This window comes from Gymnogyps californianus, chromosome 4 (assembly GCF_018139145.2).
Source record: "Gymnogyps californianus isolate 813 chromosome 4, ASM1813914v2, whole genome shotgun sequence".
Classification (NCBI taxonomy): Eukaryota; Metazoa; Chordata; class Aves; order Accipitriformes; family Cathartidae; genus Gymnogyps; species Gymnogyps californianus.
Genome location: NC_059474.1, coordinates 70382050 through 70408017, shown reverse-complemented (window position 1 = coordinate 70408017; position 25968 = coordinate 70382050). Strand labels below are relative to the sequence as shown.

The 25968-nt window shown below is 37.7% G+C and overlaps 1 protein-coding gene across 5 annotated transcripts in view; it reads right to left on the bottom strand.

The window, feature by feature from the left end:
- Positions 1-25968, bottom strand: part of INPP4B (inositol polyphosphate-4-phosphatase type II B) — a 290171-nt gene that overhangs the window by 43908 nt on the left and 220295 nt on the right. For all 5 annotated transcript variants that reach the window (XM_050895911.1, XM_050895913.1, XM_050895915.1 and 2 more), the window contains 5 exons: positions 22208-22420; positions 15943-16087; positions 5089-5261; positions 3957-4080; positions 2780-2897 (listed from right to left, as the gene is read on the bottom strand). In XM_050895911.1, the coding sequence (XP_050751868.1) occupies positions 2780-2897; positions 3957-4080; positions 5089-5261; positions 15943-16087; positions 22208-22420 (773 nt within the window). The remainder of the gene's footprint in view (positions 1-2779; positions 2898-3956; positions 4081-5088; positions 5262-15942; positions 16088-22207; positions 22421-25968) is intronic.

Sequence of the window (25968 nt, the reverse complement as noted above, 5' to 3'; positions counted from 1 at the left end):
GAGCTTCCCCTTGTCCATTTTTTTTTTTTCTTTTAAAAACATTTTTGAAGTCTCAGAGATAATCCTTGGTAACTTTTAAAAATCTGAAACCAATTGCACAATGAAAACAACCCACTTCTGATCATGTAAGGAAAATGCTATCAAGCTGTGCCAGAGAGCTGTCTAGAAAGTCCACGAATGGTACTGAAGTCGGGGGGGAGGGGGGGTGGGGAGAAAAAAGAATTCAAAGTACTGAAATCTGGAGGATTTGTTAGATATTAATTTATCAAAAATCTTACAGGTCCTATGCTTCTACTTAAACAAGAAACAGTAATACAGCAGTAAATTTTATCACCATGTGGTTTCTCTCTTTTATGGCTGGACTCAGTGCAGAGATACCAGGTGATTTGGGCATGAGATGGATAAGGTGGCTACTACATTTTCCAATGAGAAGGAAAAATCAGTACATAATTTTTAACATTTAATGATCTCTCAGGAAAACAGGGTGGAGAAATCCAGCACACGTTTAAAAGAGTAAATAATAAATCATCATCTCTTTCAGAACAAATTGTATAAATTTAGGTATTAAATATTTAAATGTATATGATTTCACTAAAACAGGACTGCTTAAGAATATCCCTTTCTTTGGCACTATTTGCCTTATTCTCTAATATTTGTTATCATCACATATGAAGATAGACAAACCTTTGCAGTTCTGTTAGAAGGCTTCTAAAAATTATCCCCACACAGCTGCGGGCCACGGACCCTGCAGCTACTTGCAGCTGGCTGAAATCGCACACTTAGTTCATTGCAATAAACACAAAACAAGTCATTTACATGCACCTTGGCTTTGCTTTGTAACGGAAAAAAAATGCACTCGTGGTCAGTCACTGCATCTCAGCTGGGAGGTGCTTTCCCCAGCTCTTCTTTCAGCTAAGTGACAACTTTTTAGATCACTTCAATGTGGCTGTAAGTGCTAGTCCGATCGTGGGCTTTGTTGAAAACATGGTATCAAACCCTGTTATGCCTCAAAGTTCACGTGCACAATCAAATACATTCTATCAAAGAATTTTATATAAGTAAGTGTTAACTACTTTTGCCTATAATAAAAGAACTTGAGTGCCTGAACAGAACTTCACTTCACCTGGATGGTCGGGGTCAGCCACCCACATCAGCAGGTTAGCGCACTGCTAGTCAATGCCACGCTCTTTGGATTGGTTTGTTTGTGTACATAGAATCTCGGTCTTAAGCACTTCCCTAGAAAAACAATTACCAGTGAATGCTCTGACTCTGCAAGATAAGAATTTGTAGCTTAATTTTCTGTCTTGCATTTCTACAGACTTTTAGTCTCATTTTATCGAGCCACACCATATAAAAACCAAAATGATCTAAAAAGTGTGGGGTTTTTAAATATCAATTAAAAAATAACTAGGTTTTCCACTGTCTTCTCTTTTTATGGTTGACTTCCAATGCTGTCTGATAGGAGCTGTCTCATCACAGCTCTAACAGGAGTGGGGCTCCTCCCCATAGGCCTTAAAGATATATATTTTTTTTTTGGTCTGGTACCGATTCCATCCGGTGAACATCTGCCAGTAAGTACAGTACAGCAATCACAGGCAGTAACTCTTCTTCCTAAAGACTGACTACTCCATCCATTCAGAATGCCTGAGGCAGTTTAAAGCTCGAGTCTCTTTCAAACCCAGGACCTCCTAGCGTGACAGTTCAGTGTACTGCAGTAATGGCAGCAAGCCAGTAAATGTAGCTGCTGGATTTTTCAAGATTTTTGACTGCTGTGATTTACAAAGGTTGTATTTCTTCTGTTTTATCTACACGCCATAATTATTCTTAATTATTCCCGATGTGTTGCCTCTCATACTCCAGCCTTCCTGCTATTTATTTCAATCCTTTCTTGGAAGGCCCATAGGATGAGAGTGAATCATCCAGAATAATTAAGTAAATCAGTGGCAAGAGCCCCCTTCAGAGGAAACATATCTTTTCTAGAAGTTGCTGCTTTTAGCTGAATTTAATTTACAGTCATCTTAAGAATAATGATACTGTTAAGGAAGTGATTTCTGCAAAAGTAAAAACATTTGGAGCCTCAGACTAGAATAATAATGAAGATGAAAAACCTATTCCTCCTGTGTAACAATCTTGTTAACCCACTTACAGCCACAATTAATGAAGTATTTCAGTTTATGTCCTGATATTCAGCAGTGCTAATGTGAGATGCATAATGTATTAGTGGCTTTATGCAAGGATTTCTGAGGTTGCGTATGTCCTGTGTGATCTTCAGCAACTAAGATAGGCTTCATTTTTCAAAAGTGACCACTAAGTTTTGGCATCTGAATTTTTCAGTTTCCATCTTAAGAAAATCAAGGCCTAACTCTTAGAAATGCAATTTCATTTGTCACACTGAAATACAAGTTCTGGACACCTCAGAAACAAGGTTTCTTCAGTTAAAGGCCACTTTTGTAAATATTGACCTTGTCACTTCTCTTTGATTCAGTATCTCTATATGAAAAATGCAACAGAAACTCTGCACAACCCAGACACTGTTTTGATTAATTTGTATCAATAATTGAAACTTTTAGCTTTTCATCAGGAATGTAACCCAGAGCCCATATTACTACTAGCTTTACAAATCCCTACTACCTCATTATATCTCCATTCACCTCACAAAAAGTAAAATTACTGCACTTTCCATATAATAGAATTCAGCAACAAGAAAACCATTATCTGGGTTTTCATGTGCTACAGAGTAAAACTACATGCCACGGGCTCCAGAAAACATAGTTCTTACCGCCTTCCAGTTATAATAGGCAAAAAATCTTCTGATTTGGCTTCAATGACTTTAAACATCACTTTCTGCAAATCTGAAATGCCCACAGCCATGTCTTCTAGCATCCCCGCTTCTTCACCTATATGGAAAGATTACAGAGGTTATTAACAGAGTAGACGGATCAGTCACTGAATAGGTTACAGTAAAGCAATACAGGGATTTTATTTTCCAGTCTGTGCATCTAAAAATCACAGCCCTAAATCCACATTAAAGTAACCTACATAAAAGCAGACTGATTTTTAGAACTGCTGACAATTCTCTGTGGCCTAAATGATAACTATGAGTATTAAGCACCTCTGAAAAATCTGCCTGCTCTATATGTGCACAGAACAACCTCAGAAAAGCCATTTTTGTCTATTCTGAAAGTGTTTTTAAAGACTGTCCTGCTGATGGACAAGGACAAAGGTTTTGAGAATAACAACAAATATCATGCAAAAAGGAGCCTGAGAGCAATCTCCAAGTGAGGATCTGCAATTGCCCATTAAAGAGCTGCACAAATGCTAAATCCCTCTACTTTGGTCATAATCTCTAATTTGGGAAAGGATTCCAATAGATCTAGTTCAAATAATTTTGAAACATACAGCATTTCTCCCTCTAAATGTCCTTTTTAATACCTATCAAATGATGGCATCTGTAACATGCTAGGAATTAAACAGTTTTCAAGCTATCTTCACATTACCAATGCTGGCGTGGTCAGGGCAGAGGCTGATGGAGCCAGTAACTGTTTAAATCTCCTGTTTGGGTTAGCTTTATAAACCTGCTATTTTGGGTCAGGCCAAATACCTATACAAATGGAGACAGTTTTTATTAAAATCAAAAGTTCCACTGGCTGTACTGAGGAATGAGTCTCCTGTATTTAAGACAATGTAGTTCAGCACTCTGCATGGAATAATTAGCAGCTAGTATTCTCAGAGGAATTGAGAATAAAATAAATGAGTAATTTTTGATGCAGAATTGACAACGCAGTATCAATGACTTCAACTGTGCTACTATATGGAAGCCTACTGTCTCCCAAGGATAATATTTGTTGATTCAATAAGCCAAATTACTGGAAGCAGAACAGAGGTTAAAATAAGAACCTCCTGGGTAAACTTCTGGTCTGGATGCATAAGAAACTTTGTCCAAGAACAATACTTACTATACGTACTAAGGAGTCCTTCATATTGCACAAGCAATCCAACAGTATGAAGCTGTTGTAAAAAGCCTTGATCACGTAAACCTGTGTGCAATTTGATTATAAACCCACAGACCAATCCAGCGAGCTATAAAGACAATGAAAAAATGTGAAATTAACAGATGTACTGTTATAACATAGTTAAAATGAGGCTTGCTATCATTATACACAACAGAAGTAACATTTAGATATTTGAGAAAACAGCATAGATATTAATTTAGTGACTACGTATATAATTTCATATTAATACATTATTGAGGCATTTTTTGGTGTAAAAAGCAGTGAAATATTCCCTTATTTTACATTAGATAAACTTCATTTGTTTTGTGGGGACATGCGTTATTTACATTGACATAAGTGAGACCAGAACCTCTGTTGGCAGGCTATAAACACATACGGCTGTGAATTACGATGGATTTGAAAGCATTTAAGCATCTAATGCAACTGACTCTCCTTGGCAGTTGCACCCTAACTTCTTAATTATGTTAGGAAAACCATATAACTGAAGGGAGAAATCAGAGTAATCATTTAGAGAAAAATCTATCTGGAAAACATGATCTACAGAAGATCAAAAGAACTTCAGTTATTTACCAAGAGAAGACAAGTCTGAGAAGAAACATGCTAATAGTCTTCAAACACGTGAAATACTGCTACAAAACTGAAAACAAATAATCTGTACTTCATTTCCAGGGTGAACAGTAGAAAAAAATACCTAGCTTGGAATAGCAGCAAGGAATATTCAAAGCTACACTTGAGAACTTCACCTGTGGGTGAGGATACTGGCATATAATCTAGGAAGACTAAAAATAGCTTTATGGATCCTTCTTTGTGCAAAAGGGAGATTAGGTAACCCTTTCCAGTCCATTGCAGACCTACTTCTCTGACTCAGTGATACAGTTACTATGGATTTCCGTTTACTATTAATTTCTCTATCACATTATAAAATATTTAAGTGAATGTAATGGAAAATATATGAAAAAGTTGTGTTAAATTGGAGAAAGAAAAAAACCAACAAAAAAGAAAACCACAAACATTGGCATGAATAGCATGCTTAATTATAGCAACAGTAGGAGATAAGTGACACAAGACAACCTACTGCTTGACTAAAGACGATGTCTCTTCTTAGGGTCAGCATCAAACATTGTGGCAAACCACAGGCAAGTTCCTGGAGCAGAACAAACGCCATCGATTGCTTTGCCCTGGTCACCACCTCTCCCATGCAGTCCTTCAGCGTAATCACCAGGGGATAAAGCTGTTCATACCAGTCACCTAGAACAAGACAGATCATCCATTCCAAAAGAGAAAACTTGCAGTGAAAATCCTTTTCAGAATGGAAAGAGGGCTGCAGTGGCTGTGTAGATTGTCCTACGCTTTAAAACGACCCTGCAGCTCTATCCTAACCATTGTGGTACAGCAAACGCCACTGGAGAATATGCTTAGAGGTAGGACTCCAGCTTACCACAGAGACTGGGCCTAAGTCCTTGGCCTGAATCCAACTATATCCTGAAACAATGACTTTTTAACAGATCTAACTTCTCTGTAAAACTTGCATTAAAGTGTCATAAACAGAGCACACAGGGATGCATGTGAAAACTCATTTAGCATGAGATGAATACAGTGGAGATGAAGATCTCCTGTTCTTTCCAGCAGTGACAACTTGCTATCTAAACAAATGAAGTACCATCAAAAGAAAAGGGGGGGGGGGGGGGGAAGAGCCTATATTTAAGAAAAAGTGGGTGCTGGAAGGCAAAACAGAAGAACAAATAGGTATCTGAAAGGATATGATCTGTTTAACGTATAGGCTGGAAAAATACTAACCTTCAGGTCACATTCCTTTTTAGCTTCTCTCTATATTGTTCTCTTTAAATATTTAGAGATATTGAACTCATTATTTTTTTAGCTACTTCGAGCAGAGAGATTTAGAACTATTTTGTAATATGTTTTGCTGTGTTAAAATATATGCTAGGAATATCAGAAAAAACAAGCTAGTGAAATGCTTGAAAAATGGAACTCCTTAATACAATACAAATGAAGCGAAGTGATAACTAGGAATGGGGGAAAATCAGAACAACTTACTCAAACTTGCCCAATTACCCAAGCTGTTCTTGAATTTTTCAGGATTTAATAAAATCAGACCTGCATTGTAGTTGCATATGGTTTTGCCTACCCCTCTAAGTTGAGCAAATACTAATAAAAAAAAAAAAAAAATCACCCTCCTTCAGAAGCTACATCTCAGTTTCTTTGTTATAATTTAAAATGAAAGAGAAATCAACACTCCAGAAGAATCTATATAGAAATAGGGAGTGTAACTGACTTAATACAGTCCATCACTGACTCATATTTTCTGTAGATTAGTGTAATTAAGAATCAATGATAATTAAAATCTGTTCCATTTAAATTGTAATTAGGTGGAAGATAACAGCACGTTGTTTCAGGTAACATTCTGAGTCAGGTCAATGAAAGACTCATTAGTACCGAAGAAGTTCTTTAGGCAGGAAGACATAGCTGCCTGTTGCAAAGTCAATTTGGCTATGCTCCAGAAAAATAGGTACATGAATAAAACTGTAGCCAAGAAGACTGGAGAGAACTTTGAAAGCCGGGAGAAACTGCAAAAAAATAAGGCGCAGGAAAGAGGAAATAGGAACAAGGACAGAGCAGTCACAGAGAACAACTTGGGTTCCTTTGCAAATAATGTCTCTGTGGTCAGACAACGTGTGTTTTAACATAGTTATACATATTTAAGTGTGAGTAATACAGAACGAAGAGCCATTCCCTGGAAAATAGCCTATTTAAGTGTGAGTAATACAGAATGAAGAACCATTCCCTGGAAAACAGCAGTTATGAAGTTAGAGCCACTGTGAACAAAAGAGAGCATAAGCCATCCCCAGTTTCACGCTCCAGCAAAAAGAGGTGATTTTATACATGCCATTGACTAAGTGAGTACTGATACACCGCGTGCCAAGGTCTGGTGTACACATTTTAAAGAGACTGCTGAAAAAAATGGAGAGCTTGCAGAGGAGAGCTACCAAGATTTAGAGTTTAATCTCCTTAAGCCTATGAAAAAGGCTGAGCAGCAACTTGATTTCCCCTCTTCATGAGGAGAAAATAACAAGTACTAACAGGGATGTTTATTCTAGGGAATAAAAGCAAAAGAACAACCAAAGGCCGGAGGCTGCTGTGAGACACAGTCAAATTTAGAAACAAGGTAGGCAACAAGGTGTGACATACTGGAAATCAGACTAGACAGATCAGACAATCTAAACTCTTCTTGCGAGTCTTAAATTATAGTAATTTATTAAATTAATTGATAAATAAATGCCAAGGAAAGCAACTGCAGCAGAATAAGATCAAAAGATGTAATGCATACTGAACCAGTGAACCGGGCTCTATGTGATAACAACAGAGTTTGTTGTCTGCTTCTGACTTGAGCAAAAAATGAAAAAGATCATACCTGGCCACTTTAAAGTAGACCTGAAGGTACAGCTAATACACATCTGTTCCACTTTCATGGGAAAGCCGAGCTGGATACAGCCACAGCCAAGGATCTTGCAAGTACCCTGACAGCCAGGGCTAGTGAGAAAAAGCTGAACTTCTAGAACTAGCCACACTTTGTGAACCTGCTATTACAATTTCAGGTTATGTGGATAGGGCTAAAGAGCTTTACTGACACTCTTTTTCATAAAAGAGGGGTCACATACCGGCCACAAGTCACATAACACTTAGATCTGTTTCTACTGAGCTGCCACTTCACCAGTCAATCTGCACTGTGTATTTCTGCTTCTTTAGGAACATAACTTTGTACTTGTCCTTACTGAACTGCATCCTAATATTTCAGTGCTCCATTTCATCAAGATCCATTCTAATCCTGCTCCCATGGTGCTTAAAGCCTCTCCCAGCTTTAAGCATCTGCAAATTTTATAAGCATCATCCATATTTCATAAGCCAAGTCAGTAATGAAAATATTGAATAATACTGGACCCAGAACAAATGTAAGTGGATTCTACTTCATGCAGCCTTCCAGGTTGGCAGTAAACAACTGATAACTACCTTCTATTATGATTTTCCAAATTATTTTGCACATACCTTGCAGTAGCTTCAAGATCATTTTCTCACAAGGATTTTTTGGAGGAGGCTACATGTTTGGAATACTAACTTACTAACATAAGTAATTTTTCTCAGTAATAGTTGTATTAAGAAGGAATTCAAAGATTTTAAATTCTCAAGACCATTTTTTCATTAAAGGACATTCATGCTAAATATATTAAAAATAAATCCTACTGAGTATTTAACGTCCCAAAGAATACAGAGCTTTACTTACATATGTATTTTGCTTTGTAGAAAACAATAAAAATTGTAAGTTTGTAGGAAACCTTACCCTAATGACTGAGGAAAGATAAATTATTTTATTATGGAATATAAATAGAATTGTACTTGCCAAAAGGAAAGAAGATAAACCTATACCCTCATGTGATTAATTTACCCATAACAATAATCTACTCCTTGCTCACACTGAAATTTCTTGTTCACAATTAGTAAGGATGTCCAATCCCCAGAAGGTGGAGCTAGTTAGCAAATCTAAGAGAGGGATTGTATTGTTTCTTGAAAACAGAATATTTATGAATGGACTAGTATATTCTCATGTTTATCCTTTTATTTTAAAGCAAGCTTAGTGTGTTAAGATCAAAATAAGAGGTGTATCACAGACTGAGGTCTCGGAAAGACAACTCTAGAAAAAAAAAATCTATATAGCTGCTCAATCTTTGGTCTGTTAAAATCGCCATATGTCACTTCTTACGCAGGATACCCTGTTGCAAATACTCCAGCAAGAATATAAATCAGAGTCATTCATTAACAATGCACAAGGCTCCACGTATCCACCAGAAGCACTTACTTATAGCAAATACTGCAGCTTTTAAGTTGCTCCTTGAAACTGAGAAGCACTGTGAAACAAATTTATGAAACAAACAAAAAAAGCATTGTATTTTGAAGCTTACAAGTAAATTCAGTAGAATTTGGAAAATAAAATTGTCTTGTATGCAAGAGATAAACATGGAATATTAATAAAACTCATAAAGAGATATTATTTGTAAAGGGAGCTTTAAAATCCTGGTCTAAATTCAGGTATAGATTATCCTGATCTAACTTGCCACAACGTTGATATGTGAGGATACTGCTTGGTTACAAGCTACTGCCTACACATCTAAAAGAGTTTGTAGAGAGGTGCAAGATGCCTGCAACTCCTCCTTCATGAGAAAACTGGCAGTCAGCTCAGAATCAGTTGTCGCTGTAAAGAAGATGCAGGGGGCCAACCACGGCTCAGGACCTCTACTCCTACAGAGACTGATGATAGCTTTGTAGAATCACTTAGGGAAGGGAATAGTACAAATTACTGCTTTTGTGTTTAACAAATTCAAGGACTTACACACAGGTTGACGCTTCAGGTGTCAAATTTCTTTTAAGTTAAAATTGCAAGATTTGCATCCTCAGCACAGCGGGAAATCCTTTGAAGAAGACTGAAGAATTAACTGCATGAGTAAACATCTCAAAAAAGACAGTAGGAGCAAGAACAGAAGCAACAAGGAGACTACAGGATGACTGTCAGGTTGCTAAAATGACAAAGGCAGCCTGTCCTGTTTGGAATATTTAGCACCCAAACAAAAGAGTCAAAGCCTACTGATGAAGCACGGAAACTCAATTCAAAAACTATGCTAGTCAGCCACTAGAAAGGAAACTAAACCAAGGCATAAAAGCCAAACACATTAAAATGGAAAATGGAAGGATGAAATTAAAAGAAGTAGTATCACCACTATGCAGTTAGTGTAAGATTAAAACAAAAGAGTATGTGCAGCAAAGCACTGAGTAAGTACTCCACTTCCATTGCTAACAGAGAGTTGTGGAAGTTCAGTTTATGACAGGATTTGCCCTTTGGTTGCTGGAAAAATGCCCTTCAGTCCCATGTTCTCTTAATCAACATGCCTGTACAGGCAAATGACCTGCTTAGCACCCAACCATTTCTACATGCTAATATTCAAGTTGCAATATGTCAAACTGCATGTTAAATTTGATAAATTTTGGCAGAAAAGCAAGCTCCTGCTCTTTTCAAAGTCAGGCCCATTGAAGTGCTTATTAAAATGTGCTGGTAATCAAACAGGAAAAGCCCTAAGGCTTTGGAATAGCACTCCTATCTCCTTTTGCCCTGGCAACAGAGAAAAAAGCCAATTCTGTCAGTGCTGTCTGCACCACCTAAAAATCAGTGGAAATCTTTGACGGCTTCAAGTCACCTCAAATTTAAATGGTATGAAGTTAAAAACTCAACATGGAATTAAAAGCAGAAGAAAGCATAACATCGTACTCTTAAAAGGAACAGAGGGCCCTACAGACATATAGAAATGAATGTAACAGCAGCTACCCACGACTTAACTTTTCACTGTAGCTAATCACTTACTCCCTTACTACCTGAACGTACAAATAATCCATGATAGGATTGAAATAGTAGAGGTTAAACAATGTAAATGAGTTGTCTTGATATCACAAATTGAACATGCAACAAACTCTGTCTTAAGGAAAAAGGCAAGCAAAACAAACCAACCAACACAAAACAGTAGTAAATCCCTCAAAAACATCTAGTGCAAACAGCATGAAATAATTAACAGAGCCTGAATTTACTCACCTAGGATAGGAACATTCTTCTGATTTTTTTTTTTTTTTTAAGGGAGGTTTAAGAACTGACTTAGTAGAGTTCACGTATTCAACTTTTCACCATAAAAAGGTCAGCTTCCTACTTCTTCATCTTGCCACTCAGCTCTTGGAGCTCAGTTTAACTCTAGTATGAGGGCTAAGCTCTTTGAGAAAGGATGAAGTTTTATGCTCATGATTCTGCAGCATTTCTCACAGGAACACCAAAAACCTGCATAAGTCTTCCTGGTATTTCTGCAGTTAATATAATAGCAGTCTCCTTTGCACAGTTTGGGTGTCCAGAAGAACAATTTTGAATTCTTGGGGATTTATTATTCCATTGAAATTATCTGAGATTTTCTATACTGTCACATGGATTAATAGTGAAAATGGAAACTATCTAATCGTACATATACAAGTGTCTCAGCAGCTTTAGTCACAATGAAAACAGAAAAAGGCGGTGATGGCAGTAACAGACATAAAAGCTAAGGAAATCTAATACACTCAAAACATAGGAGTAATGGATAAACCTTGCTCTAGAAGTGTTGTGCAACTAAATATTCCGATGTCTTGTTTAAAAAATAATTTGTTGACTCATTTAAATAGTATTCCTTTCCCTTACACATTTTGAAGCTCCCGTCAATAGCCGAACTACTTAGAGAAAGTACTGCTCAAGGGGTTGTCTTATATGCTGGGCTACATACAGCCCAGTTAAGGACTCTATGAAAAAGAGAAGGATGATACAAAAGTGAGAGGGAACAGGAAAAAAAAAGTACAGAAATAGAGTTGATGCAAAGACAAGCTTAAGAGAACAGGAAAGAAAAATGTGAGGAAAAGAAAGGGAAGAGAAAGTTTTTCAGAAGTGTTTTTCTTTCCTCAAAATAAATAATGTCTGCTACTCAAGCGAACACAGACCAAGGGAGAATTTTTCATCTTCCTGACTAAATGATAACTTACAGTAAAACCTCTTCTTCTGAAGATGCAAACAAAACCAGAACACAGTTCTATTTCACATTTCTGCCAGCATTGCATTGGGAGGGATGCACTGAAAGGATGCAGTGCCCATCCCCAGGGCACTGAAAGACAGAAAGGTTTAATCTAGACTTACAGAGAACCCCATCAGGTTTCAGATTATTCAAGAAAAAATAACCCACATATGCCTGTAGCAATGTGGCTATGAACAGATGTTTTCCTTCATTCCAGCTAGGAATTACGGCACCATTCCCCAGGTGCTCTTTGCTACCTACGCTGAAAGTTACCATTGGCCAATTCATCTGCCCAGCAACATAGGTTATGATTCTGTAATTCACTTCAGGCAAAATCCAGGTGCAATCACACTGCCAACTTAAATTGTTTGAGATAATGTGGTGGATTTTGTATGTGGCAAATTAGGGAGTACTCACACAGAGCCAGTGAGGAATGGCTGGGTGAGAGTTCTGATGGTGTGTTACAAGGAGCAGATGGAAACAACAGCCTCTTTTAGCAGCACAGCTAAACATGGAGATCTGTCAGGGGCTGTGCAAGCATAAGGGCAAACTGCTGTGTTTCACTGGCACCTCTAATGCTGCAGGACAAGCTTTCACATTCTGACTCCCATGGAAAATGAAAAGGCAAAAATAAAAAGAATTTAATGTTGTCAAGTAGTTCTCCCAGGCAAACCGGCCTAGAGCTAAAAGAATAAAAAAACCCCCTCTCCTTTAAAATCCATCTACTCTTACTGATTTATCCTGCAGAGAAATCATAATCCTGCAACTGATGAAACCATAGCATGTTACCTTGGTAACTGATAACTCAAATTCAGTCTTAAGAATACACTGAAAGGTCAGACTGCATGAAAAGTTAGGCTAAGGAAGGTATAATTCACGTTGAAAGGTAAGTACAAGAAAAAAGTGCCACCAATATTTCTAATTACAAAGATTCCATACAATAAATATAATCATGTCGGGAAAAAAAGAATAAGATCACACAATGTCAACACTGAGATCGCAAATATAAACCTATCTTAGGAAGTTCTGAATATGTGTTATGACAACATCTATAGTTATAGGAATATGCTATTGCATCAAATTCTTGTCATAACATTTTCTACCATCTAAATGAACATGCATGCATTCTTTGACATCTTTTTCATTATTATATGTGAGAAAAAAAATTTGTATTAAACCAGCCAGGTTCACTAATATAAGCAAACATTTCATCCCATACTTTAAGGCATACTTTTCAATGTTTTGGTCAAAACCCTGGGTATTCTCCATTTTTCTTACAAATGGCAGCACAACTTTTCTTAGGATCAACTCCAGCACTGAAGCAGTTTCAGACTCAAAGATCTATCTTTGCCCATACATTTGCATTGTTAATGAAATATATCATGCTCAAATTATGGTATAATATATAATCGCAAGCGAGCTTTTCACATACATAATGTTTGTGAATTGTATGTAGCATAAAATTCTGTAATTTTAGAAATGTATCTATGGGTGTAAACACAGTATGATTTTATATCTAGGAAAAAGTTATGAACCCATACAACCAGGCTTCAAATATAAAATGGAGCAGAATTAAGGCAGAATTTATAACCCTAAACTTAGTATCTCAACCTCTATGTAGGTGCTTCACAGTGCATCCTCAGGGTTTCATGTCAAACTTCAGAGAGGGAGATGCAGAGAAAAACAAATATATAAAACCACACTCTCATAGAGAAGTGAAGCATGAAAAATTCTGGCCCCAAAGGCAATGGTTTTGAAAACCATTAGGCAACGGTTTTGAAAACCATTAGGCAACCAACTTTGGCACACACCTGGATGGTTCTTCAGAAAGCTCCATCTTTTAAGTTAGTCCTATAAAAGAAAGCAATTTTAAAACATCTCCATTTCTACATGACCTTGAAAGTCCTATAAGCTGTCAAAGGCATTGCACAAATGCCTTCCTCAAAAAGTAGAACATGAAAACAAAGCGATCTGCCCCACAAATCTCCTGCAGTTTCCATGTGATGGGGTGTTGCAGAACACTCAGTACAACTCAACAGAAGCACCGACTCTGCTCTCACAGAAGGGCGCTTGTACTGATTCAAGAGAAATAGGGAAGGCCCTGAAATGAGGGGAAAAAGAGAAGAATTTATTCCAGTGCCATAACATCTTGATATTTTTTGTGTCCTTGGCCTGTCAGCTCCAAAGACAACTCCTCAGCTGAATGAAACACATCTATAATTTTCTAACCATTACAATTATCATTATTGCTTAGCAAGAGGTACCTTTCATTCTATTTGCTGACTGCTTATTATAGTACTTAAAAGGAAGTAACTTTTAAGTTTTTTTGGTTTTGTGAGCTAAAAGCTCTAATCAATATTTCATTTGCCTGTGTAGGGTGTGAGCCTGAATCAAAGCTAAGAGCACGTTTTTTTTATAACTACAATGAAAGACTCAAATGGGCTGGTTAAATACATTTCATGGCTTATACAGAATAACAGAGGATATGTTCAGAGGGCTGAAGAGAGTGAAGGAAAATCTGTAAACATTCACGTTGCTAAGCATGTCAGAAAGCATCCAAAAAGAATTATCCTGAATCATTACTTCTTTCAGACTGGGGTGGGAGGGGGACATCTGAAGTTTTGTTCCATAACTATGGAATGCAGGTAAAAAACAGTACATGCATGTCTATGTATACAGACCCAAATGCACTGCCGTAACTTGAGTGAAGTTTCGGTGAAAGTGTACTACTACTTTACCTGCAAAACATTTCTAGTAGACATGCTGGATTTCTGCTAACAATAGCAGAAAAGCTTGTTAGCACCAGGGGGAAGAGAAAGGAGTTAGGCACAAGAACAAATATTCAGTTTTGTTCTTTTAATCAAAATCAGTATGCTTAGGTTCACTTTCTGAAGATTCTTTCAAGTTGACAACTACACCTACCTCACTGTTGAATATCTGTACCTTCTTCTCTGAAAAAGGTCTGAAAAATGTAGAAAGCTAACTGTGTTGATGCTTTGCACCTGCAAGCCTTTACTAGAGAACAAAGATAATATCATCTATCTCTCTAACATTATAGGCATACTTGCGTGGTAGACAGAAACTCAGGGAAGCAGACAGATAAGAAATACTCTGGTCTCTGGAGTATTCATACAAAAACAAGTCCAACACATCTGGCACTGAAAAAAAGAATTCCAGGATGCCAGCACAAATCTCTCATACTGGTAAAAATGCTGACACTGCAGCTGCATTAAAAATCAATACTACAACCAAAATCTGTTGCACGAAACTCACCAGTACTATACAAATGACATACAGCTGAAAAAATAGTTTTAATTCTTGGTATGTAAGAAAGAAATTACAAATGTGTTCTAATAACTTTAAAACCCTTGATATAAAATCATGTCATTAAAATCTGGGAGGGAGAGAACGTGTAAAGGAAAATATAGGATACAATACACAATTTAAAAAAAAAAAAGCCAAAATTATACAAAGTCCCATAAAATAAAGTGGCTGTGGTGTTTTTGGTTTTTTGTGGGAGTTTTTTGTTTGTTTGTTTTTTTAAGTGAAGAGTGGCACAAGGTTGGTTCTTATTTCCTTATATTTGGACTACCACCATTATCACTAAGGAGCTGTTTCATTTGTTGCAACACTGTTGCACATCAGAAAGTCTCATCAGACTTACGAAGCAGATCTAGTCTATGCTTAGAGAAAGCAACAAGGAATGTAGCCATAGGAGAAGATCAGAAGATTTGGTGACAAGGACCTGCTGTGGACAAAGTTTTCTTCCCATCATCTCATGGAATCACTCTACTTAGCCTTCAGTAGTGACACAGATCGACAACTGTATTCAGGGAAAAATGAATTTTAGCAAATCAGAAAACAAAAATCAGTATATCACTTCAGAAAAGTGGAAGGGTTTCCAGGAGAATGACACTGAAACAGAATGTTCACCTTTCCTTACAAGTTTCCTATGGGGTAAGACACACTCCAATTTTTTTTCTCAAAATGGTATATTCAAGTAAAATCTAAAATAAATTAAGCTACATCAGCCTTCAAAGGAAAACATTGTGGTTTCAAAAGGTTTGCATTGTAGCACAAAAAATTGAGCACGGCAAGCAGTTTGAGCACACAATGGAGCTGTAATTTGATAAACAGCCTTCCATCATTCAAGGCTACAACTGTGCAAAACCTTGCTATCAGCACGCTCATCAAAATACTATTGACTCTTCTTTATATAATTTTTCTGTGAATTTTTCCATTTTTATTTACTCTAGTCAATGATGATTAAAAAAAAAAAGGTTGCTTACCACCTGTATGCAACACCTTGCAATCTGCTGCTGAAGGGTCATTTTCACCCTCTTTAATGTTGCTGATGTTGTCTTTTTCAAGCAGTCTGTCCACCATGGCAATAACGCAGTTTAAACTCTTTCCCACATTGGCCCACACCCTGTCCTGAAAAGAGCATAAGAGCACTGCACATTACTGAAGAATAAAAAAAAAAAAAAAAAAGAGACAATACTAACTTCTTATTAACACCTTAAAGTGGAAACAGAGACATGCAAATTACTAGAAATATTAGGTGTCAGCATATTACCATTTTTCTCATTCTTCAGCCTACTACCAACTTAAGCCTTTTTCATGGAGTTTTTTCTTGCAGTGTAAACAACTGAACTGAAACTGTTTGGGTTTTTTAGACACTGGAAAACACATGTGCTTCAAACTCCACATGAAAACGCATGCAAAGTTTCAGGTCCAATCACAAGGAACTGAGCAGTTTGTCTGTTTGAAATAATACAGTAAGAGCGTAGAGGTTCAAAACCTTGCCAAATCACATCTCGTGTGCAACTGCCAGTTTTGCCATAGTACTTGACAACCTATTTTGATAATTTAACATACCCTCTATTTTATCACATCAGTTACTCCGTTAAAGCAAATGTAAAATTAAAGGACTAGAATTAGAAACTTGCTGTCACGACATGTTTATTAGGTAACACAATTTCAATTTCGTTCTTCACCTCTCACACAAACTGCAACCATCACACTTAACTGAGTTTATAATAAATATGAGAATTACAGAAGTAATAGAGTGATAGAAGAAATTCTGTACAAGCAGAGAACAAAAGAGAGAATGTGGAGTGAAAGAAAGAGCTGTTATGGAACAGAGATACAGGAAGGGTCCTTCAGGTGCTGGATGCTGCAGAAATCGAAGCTCTTGCACCTACTTTTGTGGGACTGAATAAAGAAAAAGGAAATCACCAAGCCGTACAAGAAATGAGGCTGTACACAAGGCTAGCAATCAGACTAAAACCAAAACATAAAAAACCCATAAAAAAACCCCATGTACGTGTTTTAATGCTGAGTCATTCTGAAACTAATGCAGAGCAACCAGAGTTTGCTTGAGGGTTAAAAATGGGAAGATAATATCACTGCTCTTCTTTGTACTTTATGATATAATAGACAGAAGCATTATGTGTGCATCAGGCCTTGAGGCGTAAAAATGGAGTTGCAAAAGACAACAAGAGAGAAGGTTAAAGAAAACTGAAAACTCAGAGAAATACTGTAGTTCCATATAAATGGGAACACTTGGAAGCTGGGTGAAGGTAAAGTTAGAATAACTACTAAGGGAAACATTTAATCTAAGATTTGTTTTTAATTACATACCACACTTCCTAGGCCATTATCCTGACTAGAGGGATCTGATCTTTCCCAGTTCCCTCCACTTGAGGGCACACCCTGTGACAAGCAGACCTCCTGCCCTGAGGGACATGACATGGGCCAGCAGACAGAAGCACGTACTTGCTGAATCTGTACAGCAACACAGATCCTCTCCTTCAGCTCCCAAACCTGGCTCCTGGACAGATCTTGTAGGGCTGCCTTAAGGACAAGTGAGCATCTAGTCTTATAGGTGGATGTAGAAACTATGGTTTGATCCTCTCTCTAGACAAACCCATGCCTTAACCATACCATGAAAAAGGTATTGTTGATTTAAAAGAGGCAAGAAGCTGGTCACTCTCATGCAGAACTGCATTTAATCCACAAATTATTTTTTTAAGTACTGCATGTACAATGCAACAAGTGGAAATATCTGCACCTGTACACATGAAACAAACCATTAGACACACGACTATCTGATATTCACATGTGTAGACACAATTTAAAGCCAAAGACAGAGGACAGGTATAGATTCCTTCAAAATTTTCATCCTGTATGTACCTCAAGTGTTCCTGAAAAACATTTAGAATATGGGTGAAATGATTGATTTCCACCACCCACAAGTATTATTTTTGGCAGAAGGATTCTATGAAGAACAATGAAATACTGCAAATAGGAAAAATTCTGGCCCCAAGTAGCTGCAAGTTTTACCAGAGAGTAGCAGGGATCTATAGGCTTTCTAGTCGCTGAAGTTGCTGAGGTATATGAACTCAAGTTGCTCAGTGTGGCTGCAGCAACGTAATTTCCCTTTCCTCCCTCTGCTGGGGGGGGGTTAATCCCAACACAAAGAGTGTTAAGCTCTTAATGAGCATCTGGAGTTATTGCACAAGCAACACAAATATGAGCTCTTGTTTCATTTTGGAAAGAACACTTTTCTCTTTTCAAACCAACTATTAACCCAGCATTGAGATGATGTCTATACAATATTCACACAAACATTCCCCGAGGATTTAGAAGCAAAATTCATAAACATCTGTTGACAGAAAGCTCACTCTTATTATCATATATCTGGCTTTTTTACATATGGGCAAGTGAGAGGGAGCAAGGGCCTGCCCCACAGCTCTTTTTCTCCACATAGGAGGTTCCTGGGATTAGAAGCTATCATTATAGGCAGACAGAAAAAGTACATGTGTCTGTTGTTCATTGCAACGTTATTCTGTCTGCACCAGATGGCCGCATTTTTCCAATAGGGCTGCTGAAATTCTGCAGTTTGATAAGAACAATTCTCGAGTAAAAATGCAGTTTCCAATCAATGAAAATCAAATTACTTCCTATTATTCTCCGCAAGAAGAAATCCATCCATTTCACATTCTTTGTCATCCCTTACTATTCCTGTAACGTTTTCCTGTAGCCAAGCACACTTTCCACCCACCTTTCACCTTCTTAAGTGTCCTATTTTCAATTTGCCTAAGAACTACCTCACAAGTGATCATTTTGCAGCATGTGCCAGGTTAAAGGACAAAATATACCCACAGCCTCTCAAGTAAGCATTCTTACAAGCCCTCTGTGTGAAGTGAGGGATCAGAAGAAAATAAGTCTTATTTCTTGATATACTGAAGTACTAAGACCCTAGATTCCTAAGCAGGATGGTTCTCCCCTCATACCAGTTTTCTCACCAGTTCCTGTGGAGCTAATTGGATGGTAAGTTTACTACTGTGGTGTGAAAGAACAAGAGAAACAAGGTCTCTGGCTCCCTCTCATTACTGCTTCTTTAAGCTCAAAAGTCAAGCCAATGACAGGGAAGGTGGAAATCTGTAACAGGGCTTGATCCCATTCGGACAAGGCAGACTGGGACAAGGCACCGACACATTGACATCATCGACTTCTTCCAAATTTCAGAAGCCGTTTGGGACGTTAAGGAGTCCTGGCACATGTGGCTAGGTGTTGCTAGTTCGAAATGGCCATAGTTGCACTTCTCTTGCCGCCTCTGCTGTGGCACTGGCAGGCAGGCATGCATACTCATAATGATCTCCATGAAAAGCTAGGCCTTGGCATCACAGAAAGCTGGGCACTTTTCTTAGGACATTTAAAAATGAACCTGTAAAATAATTCTCTTTCATCCACCCAATTCAAAAAATGTAATTCATTTCCATTCGCTCTGAAAGTATCATTAAAAGGCAATTCAACTCCCCCATTTCAGAGAGCAGGAGTGGAAACTATTTTCCTGTCATTGCACCTGGCTGGATGTCTTCCTCCTAAGCACTGCCAGCCAGTGGAGTCCCAGAGGCTGTCTCTTTGTTTTTAAAGGATTCTCAGGCTTTCTAAAATCACTACAGAGCTCCTCAGTCATCTCTTGTCCTTCCGCACACACCACTACAGTTGCGTGCTTTACTTGTGCCAAATACGACACAGCAACTGCTTTCCCCAGTGCTCTGAAGATACTGTGTCTCCTTCATGTGGGTTGATAGCCATATATTACCTTAAGGTCCTTTTGAGGTATGCTCATAGATAAAGCAGATACCTTAACTAATGTGCATGATTAACACCCTCTTGTGATGTGACAGTGCTTTGGAATGGAATATATCACACACAGGTCAGTATTTCAGACCCGTGTCTGAGTACCATGTCAGTATTTGTACATAACTTACTGGAAATGCCATTTTATCTGTTCTTTGTAGCTCCAACCACGTTAAGTAGTCAGTCAGAAATGTAGAGCAGAAACAGCTCCAAGTGGCAATGTGCCCACCTTTTCTTGTATTATACATGACAACATGCTTTGTTCCCTCCTGCGGGGAGGTTCTAGGATAGCAGAAGCAGCTGGCAAGAGAAGAGAATATCTACCCAGAGGCAATCTAAAACTCTCAAGTTAAGTATTTTTCCTTCAACAGTAATGCTTTACTACTGCCTACGTGTAGTGCACCAATATAAATAGCTCAATCCATACTGCTGTCAGTTACTCTGGGACGAGTATTTGTATTTGGTATCAAAGAAGAGAGGTGCAACACAGTATTGCTATAGAGAAGGCGGCTTTTGGAAAACACTGGTCACTCAGTGAAAGGGCACCCTGCACAGTTAAGAAATTGGGAGCTATTCCTTAAAGAAATTTGGATGCCAGGGAAGGGGGTGGATCTCACCTAGCTTTTAAACACTGTCTTGAATTCACTTTCGTGATGGTCAGAAGGTAATGCAGTCATTGGAAGTGGATGGAACAGGTTCAGCTTCAGGAGTTGTTGGATGTCATTGATTTAGATTTCAGGCAAAACTAAAATTGAAATTCCAATTGTAAAATGCAACTCTAGTGCTTGATAATAATGGGGGGGGGGAACCAACAAAGGAGGATATAGTACTGTGCATACAAAGCAATGTATCTCAAAGGTTTTTTTCCCTTGTAGTTGACATTCAGAGTAGATTAAGCATTTTTTCAAATTTTAAATGCATTTCTTCTTTCTCTTTTCATCAAGCTAATGACAATTTGATCATTAAAACTCGCATTATTCATTACCTCCATTGACAGAAAGAACTGAAAAATAACGGAAGCCTAATCTTTCAAATTTAGAAAAAAACAAAATTTCTCTAAGATTTATACTGTCTGAAGTTTGACAGTGACTCTGAATCAGTTTAATTCAGAAAATACTTAAAGATACACTGAATTTTAATCAAGTAGGTAATCTTACTAATTCAGCAGAAAAAATAGATACACTTTAAACTAATGTGCTTATGTTTTAACAGATGAAGACCAAGCACCTGGCAGAAATACATTTTTAAAAAATCAATAACAAAATACAGTAAAGCTAGCTTCTCTGCAGAGACAGATGTACTAAATTAAAATACAACTTGCACAAAAATGTCATTTTTCCAATGCAAAATTTCTCTCTTTTATCAAATCTATTGTGATATTTATTTTTCTGAATATTTCAACAGCTGGAAACAAACATTTTGGCTTTTATTTCAAGGAAAGAACAACCATTCTAGCCCCTCAGGTTGTTGAGAAAACATGAAAAAGTGAATTCAAGGCTCTAAAACCAGAAGACAAATAAAATAATGACTTATTTATTGTTTAAATCTCATGACTACTTAATGCATGAGGTTGGAGATAATTGTCTTTTCCCTAGAAGCAATATATTCTTCTTCCCTTATTTGTGGTATGGATAAAAATTACAGTTCAGGTGTAAGTACTGTAGCTCACACAAGTTATTAATTATTTACAATAGAGATTAATATGCTGGCATCCTTTACATTTATGAGAATACAGTGATGAACTGAAAGTATGAGCCTGAACTGAACAAAACCAGCTTGAGCTCAGGGTGTATGTAACAAAGAAGCAGATCTATTATGAACACATCCATCAAAATAATTAATTTACAAAATCTCAGTCATAAATAATACAAATCTTTGAAAGATACACTAAGAATGTTAAAATCTAAAAGCCATGTTTAATTCTTTTATGCAATCTCAGACATCCTCTAAGAACACAGTCTAAGGGAAAACAGCTCTGTTTTGTGGAGGGTTAATTCATGTGTATTTAAACTATTTATATTCAGCCTTGGGGGGCAGATTAAAAAAAAAGAATTTTCCCTCATAATAGCATATGCTGCTCCAGTCTCCTTAAATCTGCCTAACTAGCAAAAAGAACTCAAGTAAGAGCAAAGAAAGACTATTTTCCTGTCTGGGCAAGAAGATATTCATCATCTTCACTGTTACATGCACAACCAAGCAGTCACACAGAAGCACACTGTACTTAGGAAAATTCTTTCAAGTTAGTTTCAAAATACACAATGCATCTGAAAAATATTATTTCATGGTTTTGCACTCCTTCCCCCCCCCCCCAACATGTGACAAGGACACTTAGGGCTTGTATTTGTTTATGCTGATTTGTAGGGTTTCGGATTGAATACCAACCAAGAGTTTCTGACTACTTACCCACTCTTCCTCATCATACTCAGAATGATGGGGTATAGAGTCCTGTCTTTTAATCTGAGAAGGATGATCCTGATGCTGTAAATCACCCCCCTCTTCTGCACTGTTTCTAGGCACAGCTGGTTTCTTGAGGACACAGCCAGGCCGGGCTGTGTATAGCGCTAGAAGGGCATTTCTGACCAGCTGATCCTTAAACGCATGCACAAATAGCTCTGTCTAGAAAAAAAAAAAAATAAATGCAAAGGTTAGACCAAAGAACGCAATACTGTAACATAGCTATTATAACAATGAATTACCCTTAGGCAGAGTGGATATTTGTTTCAGGCCGGCCTGAGAGGCAGAAAACAAAGTAAACCAACAAACAATGAGGAATAATTCAAGGGTTTTAGGGACATCATCACATTCTACAATCCCAGTGTTCTAAGGATTAACACAAAAGTACAGTATCTGTCATAGATATCATCACCTTTTCACACAATCCTATTTTATTCGAGTTCCAAATTTTGCCTGCAGAGACAAGCCTCTACAAGAACCAGTTCCAAAAGTAACCAACCATTGCTCAATAATTTCCGAATAAGTGTCAGATAAAACATGATTAACAAATTTAAGGATCTTCTTAAATAAAAACACACCACACTACAGTGCTGACATTGCAGTATCTGCAAAAGCAGTGTTTCCAGAGGTAAATTTTTGTACCTGCAGGTATCAACCCAGATATCAGGGCAGGTTGATGACACCTGATTTCTAGCTTTATTTTATTTAGTTTTTAAGAAAGGAAACCTTGAAGTAGTTTTTCCAGGCCCTCTGAAGATGATTCAATCACTGTATCATTTTTCTAAATCCTTGTTGTTGACTGCGACAGCTGGAAGTTCACCGTATTTTTAAAAACCTCCAACCTCCCTGCATTATTTATCTCCCTTCCACCCCAACAAGAAAAGGAAAACGCTTTCTGCATATGGTCTTTACCATCTCTAGACTGTCTCCACGTAACAGCACTTGCTGTTGCCACCAGTCTGCCACGCGTGCCCGTCTCCTGCAGTCACACACAACATGTGGCCCTATGTCCGCTACTCCTCTTACTTGGGAGGCTGGCCTATTCACTCCATCAGCTGACACAACTTACTGACCAGGAGAGGGTGAGGTGCAAGGACATGTTTCCTTTCACTACAGGGCGGTAACCACTAGCACAGCCACAGTGACAGACAGCTGGGGAGAGTCACAATTTTGGTTACTTCAACAACATTCAACAGGGTTCACCTGTCAGAGTGGGGAGAGCATGCACCCTGCCGCTATACCACATCCACCACATCCCACCTAGGCTGCCAGAGCTCCTCTCCCCAGTCAGAGGCCCTGGTTCACAGCTGATGACAAAACCCTGTTTCGCATTTCTTTCACAGCACAATTACCTGAATTTATTTATCCCAGGTCAGTGGGATTTAGTTGACTTCCTATTTACCCAGAGTATAGTGGATTGTCATGTGCAGATTCAGATGCTGAACTGCCTTGGTGCACACAATCTTAATTAAACAGGCATGCGGAAAAGTATGTAGATAAGAGTCAGAGCAACCAGCCTGAACAAGCAGTCACACAAAGCTAGGAAATGCTAGAAATAAAGGTTGCCCAGTCAAGCCTCATTCAGCCCTTTCATGCTTCTTATACAAAGTCTGGTGGAGAAGTAGCAAAAAACCCCAAACCAAACAAGTTTCAAGTGTCAGCATCTATCTTCCTGGAAATCCTTCTCCCAGTTTCTGCACTTTTCTATTCTTATTCTATCCTTCTTTGCTAGTACTTGCTCCCCTTTTGTATGCCTCTACTCCTACTCAACTTATTTTTCTTGCTTTCTTGCCTCAATACCCCCTCAAAAGTTTACTGACATTTAGACCACAATGCTCTAAATAATTGATGGTTTTCTTAAAGCTCCAGCTGCTGGGTTAGGTACCTGCTTGAGACGTTTCTGCTTTTTCCCATTTTCATGATGTTTAGGAAAAGGATATTTTTGATCCTTAATGGCTATACACAGACAGGCTGAAAATTTGCTGCAAATAAAACTCAAAAGTCTTAAAAATAAGAACCTTAGGGATTATCTAAGCTAAATTATGATTTTTTTAAGCTTCTTTCAGACCTGATTTGGGATTCTTTAGTGATTAGGCTTGGCAACACTCTTCATCACCCTGGCAATTTTACCAGACCCATTCTGTCTCCTCCTTACTAACTTGGTGCCTGAGGGAAAGGGTGCTTCAACAGAGACAGTTTTCTTATATGTAGCCCTTCAGGACTGCCTCATGGTAGTCCTGAACTGCACTATAGGACAATTTCAGTTTTCTACATTTCCAGCCTCCACATGATGCATGCTCAGAGAATATGTAGTCTTTGGGGAATACTGCTAGCAAACCCTACCAATCTTCTACAAAGAGGAGGCAAAGTGAGACTTGTGGAGTTGTCTTTTCTTGCATGGTAACAGCAGAGCTCCTTTTCAAGACTGTTCTACAGTTCCATATCAAGAGAGTCCAAACTACTTTCCTTGTCTGACCTTAGAAATGACAACATCATGGTTTTGCTGAGGTTTTGTACCTCCCCTTCCCCTCAAAGTCTCCTTGAGACCATTTCAGGTCTCTGCATCAGGCGTGGTAGACTCAAAAAAGCTTTAAATTTCAGAAAATTGTAAGTATTGGACAACTTGAAGTAAGGAATGCTCACTATGACTGCTGTATTAGGTAACTATCTGAAAAGTTTAAGTAATTTAATTTAATATAAATATTTCATAGGGAAAATTCATGTAAACTGGCATGGAAGCGAACCTCCATTTTTTCATATAGAGACTAAAATGCTTCTGTAATTAAATTCCATTCAGAGATCCCATTGCTTTAACAACAATCTACATTTTAACTGCATTTTCTTACAGCTTAGTACAGCTAAATTTGCAGGACATCACTATTTATAAAATTGTATTGAAATCACAAAACAAGTCTATACAAAGAAAAGAAAACTTTGCAAATTCTTTTAGATACTTGACTAAAGAATATTTCTGCAAACAAAGATAGGCATAGCTGGAAAATGAATTTATCAAGCCTTCTGCAAGCTGCAAATGCTGATACACTTGTCAACAGCTAAAGGCTTCCTTAATCAATTAACAGAAAGTGTTGATAAAAGGTTAGTCTCAGGAAAACACTACAGTAAATTGCAAATCATATATGGAGAAGTAAACCCATGATTAATATGAGAAAAAAAGCTCAGTTTAAGAAGCAGCAGTGGAATTATTTGATTTAATTTTCCACTTTCAATGCATGCAGCCAGTCCTTCCATTTCTAACATAAATACTTAACTGTAATTCGCATTATTGATAGCTCAGATGTACTCACTGCTACCTAATGTTTTTAGAAAGAATTATTCTATATATCAAGCTTAACATTATCTTAAAATAAAAAGTGATATGCTTTTTAATAAGCTTGAGGAATTTAATCACCACGCAAATAATTTTTATGACTTCTTCAAACAGCTGTTTAATTCTAAATTTTTATCAAGTAAAAATGTAAGACAACATTTCTTTTTTACATATAAAAAGTATACAAAAGGTGGGAGAGCAGAAGCACCTCATATGCCTCAAGAATACAGGCAGGCATCACGTAATTCTATTCAGAAGAGCATGTCAACCTATCTTAAATATAACCAGGAACACTCTGTTAGTGTTGGTTCCCCCATACTGTACCAGATTATATAGATAGGTTATCTTAGGATATCGAGATGATGCTTTGTATTAACCATGA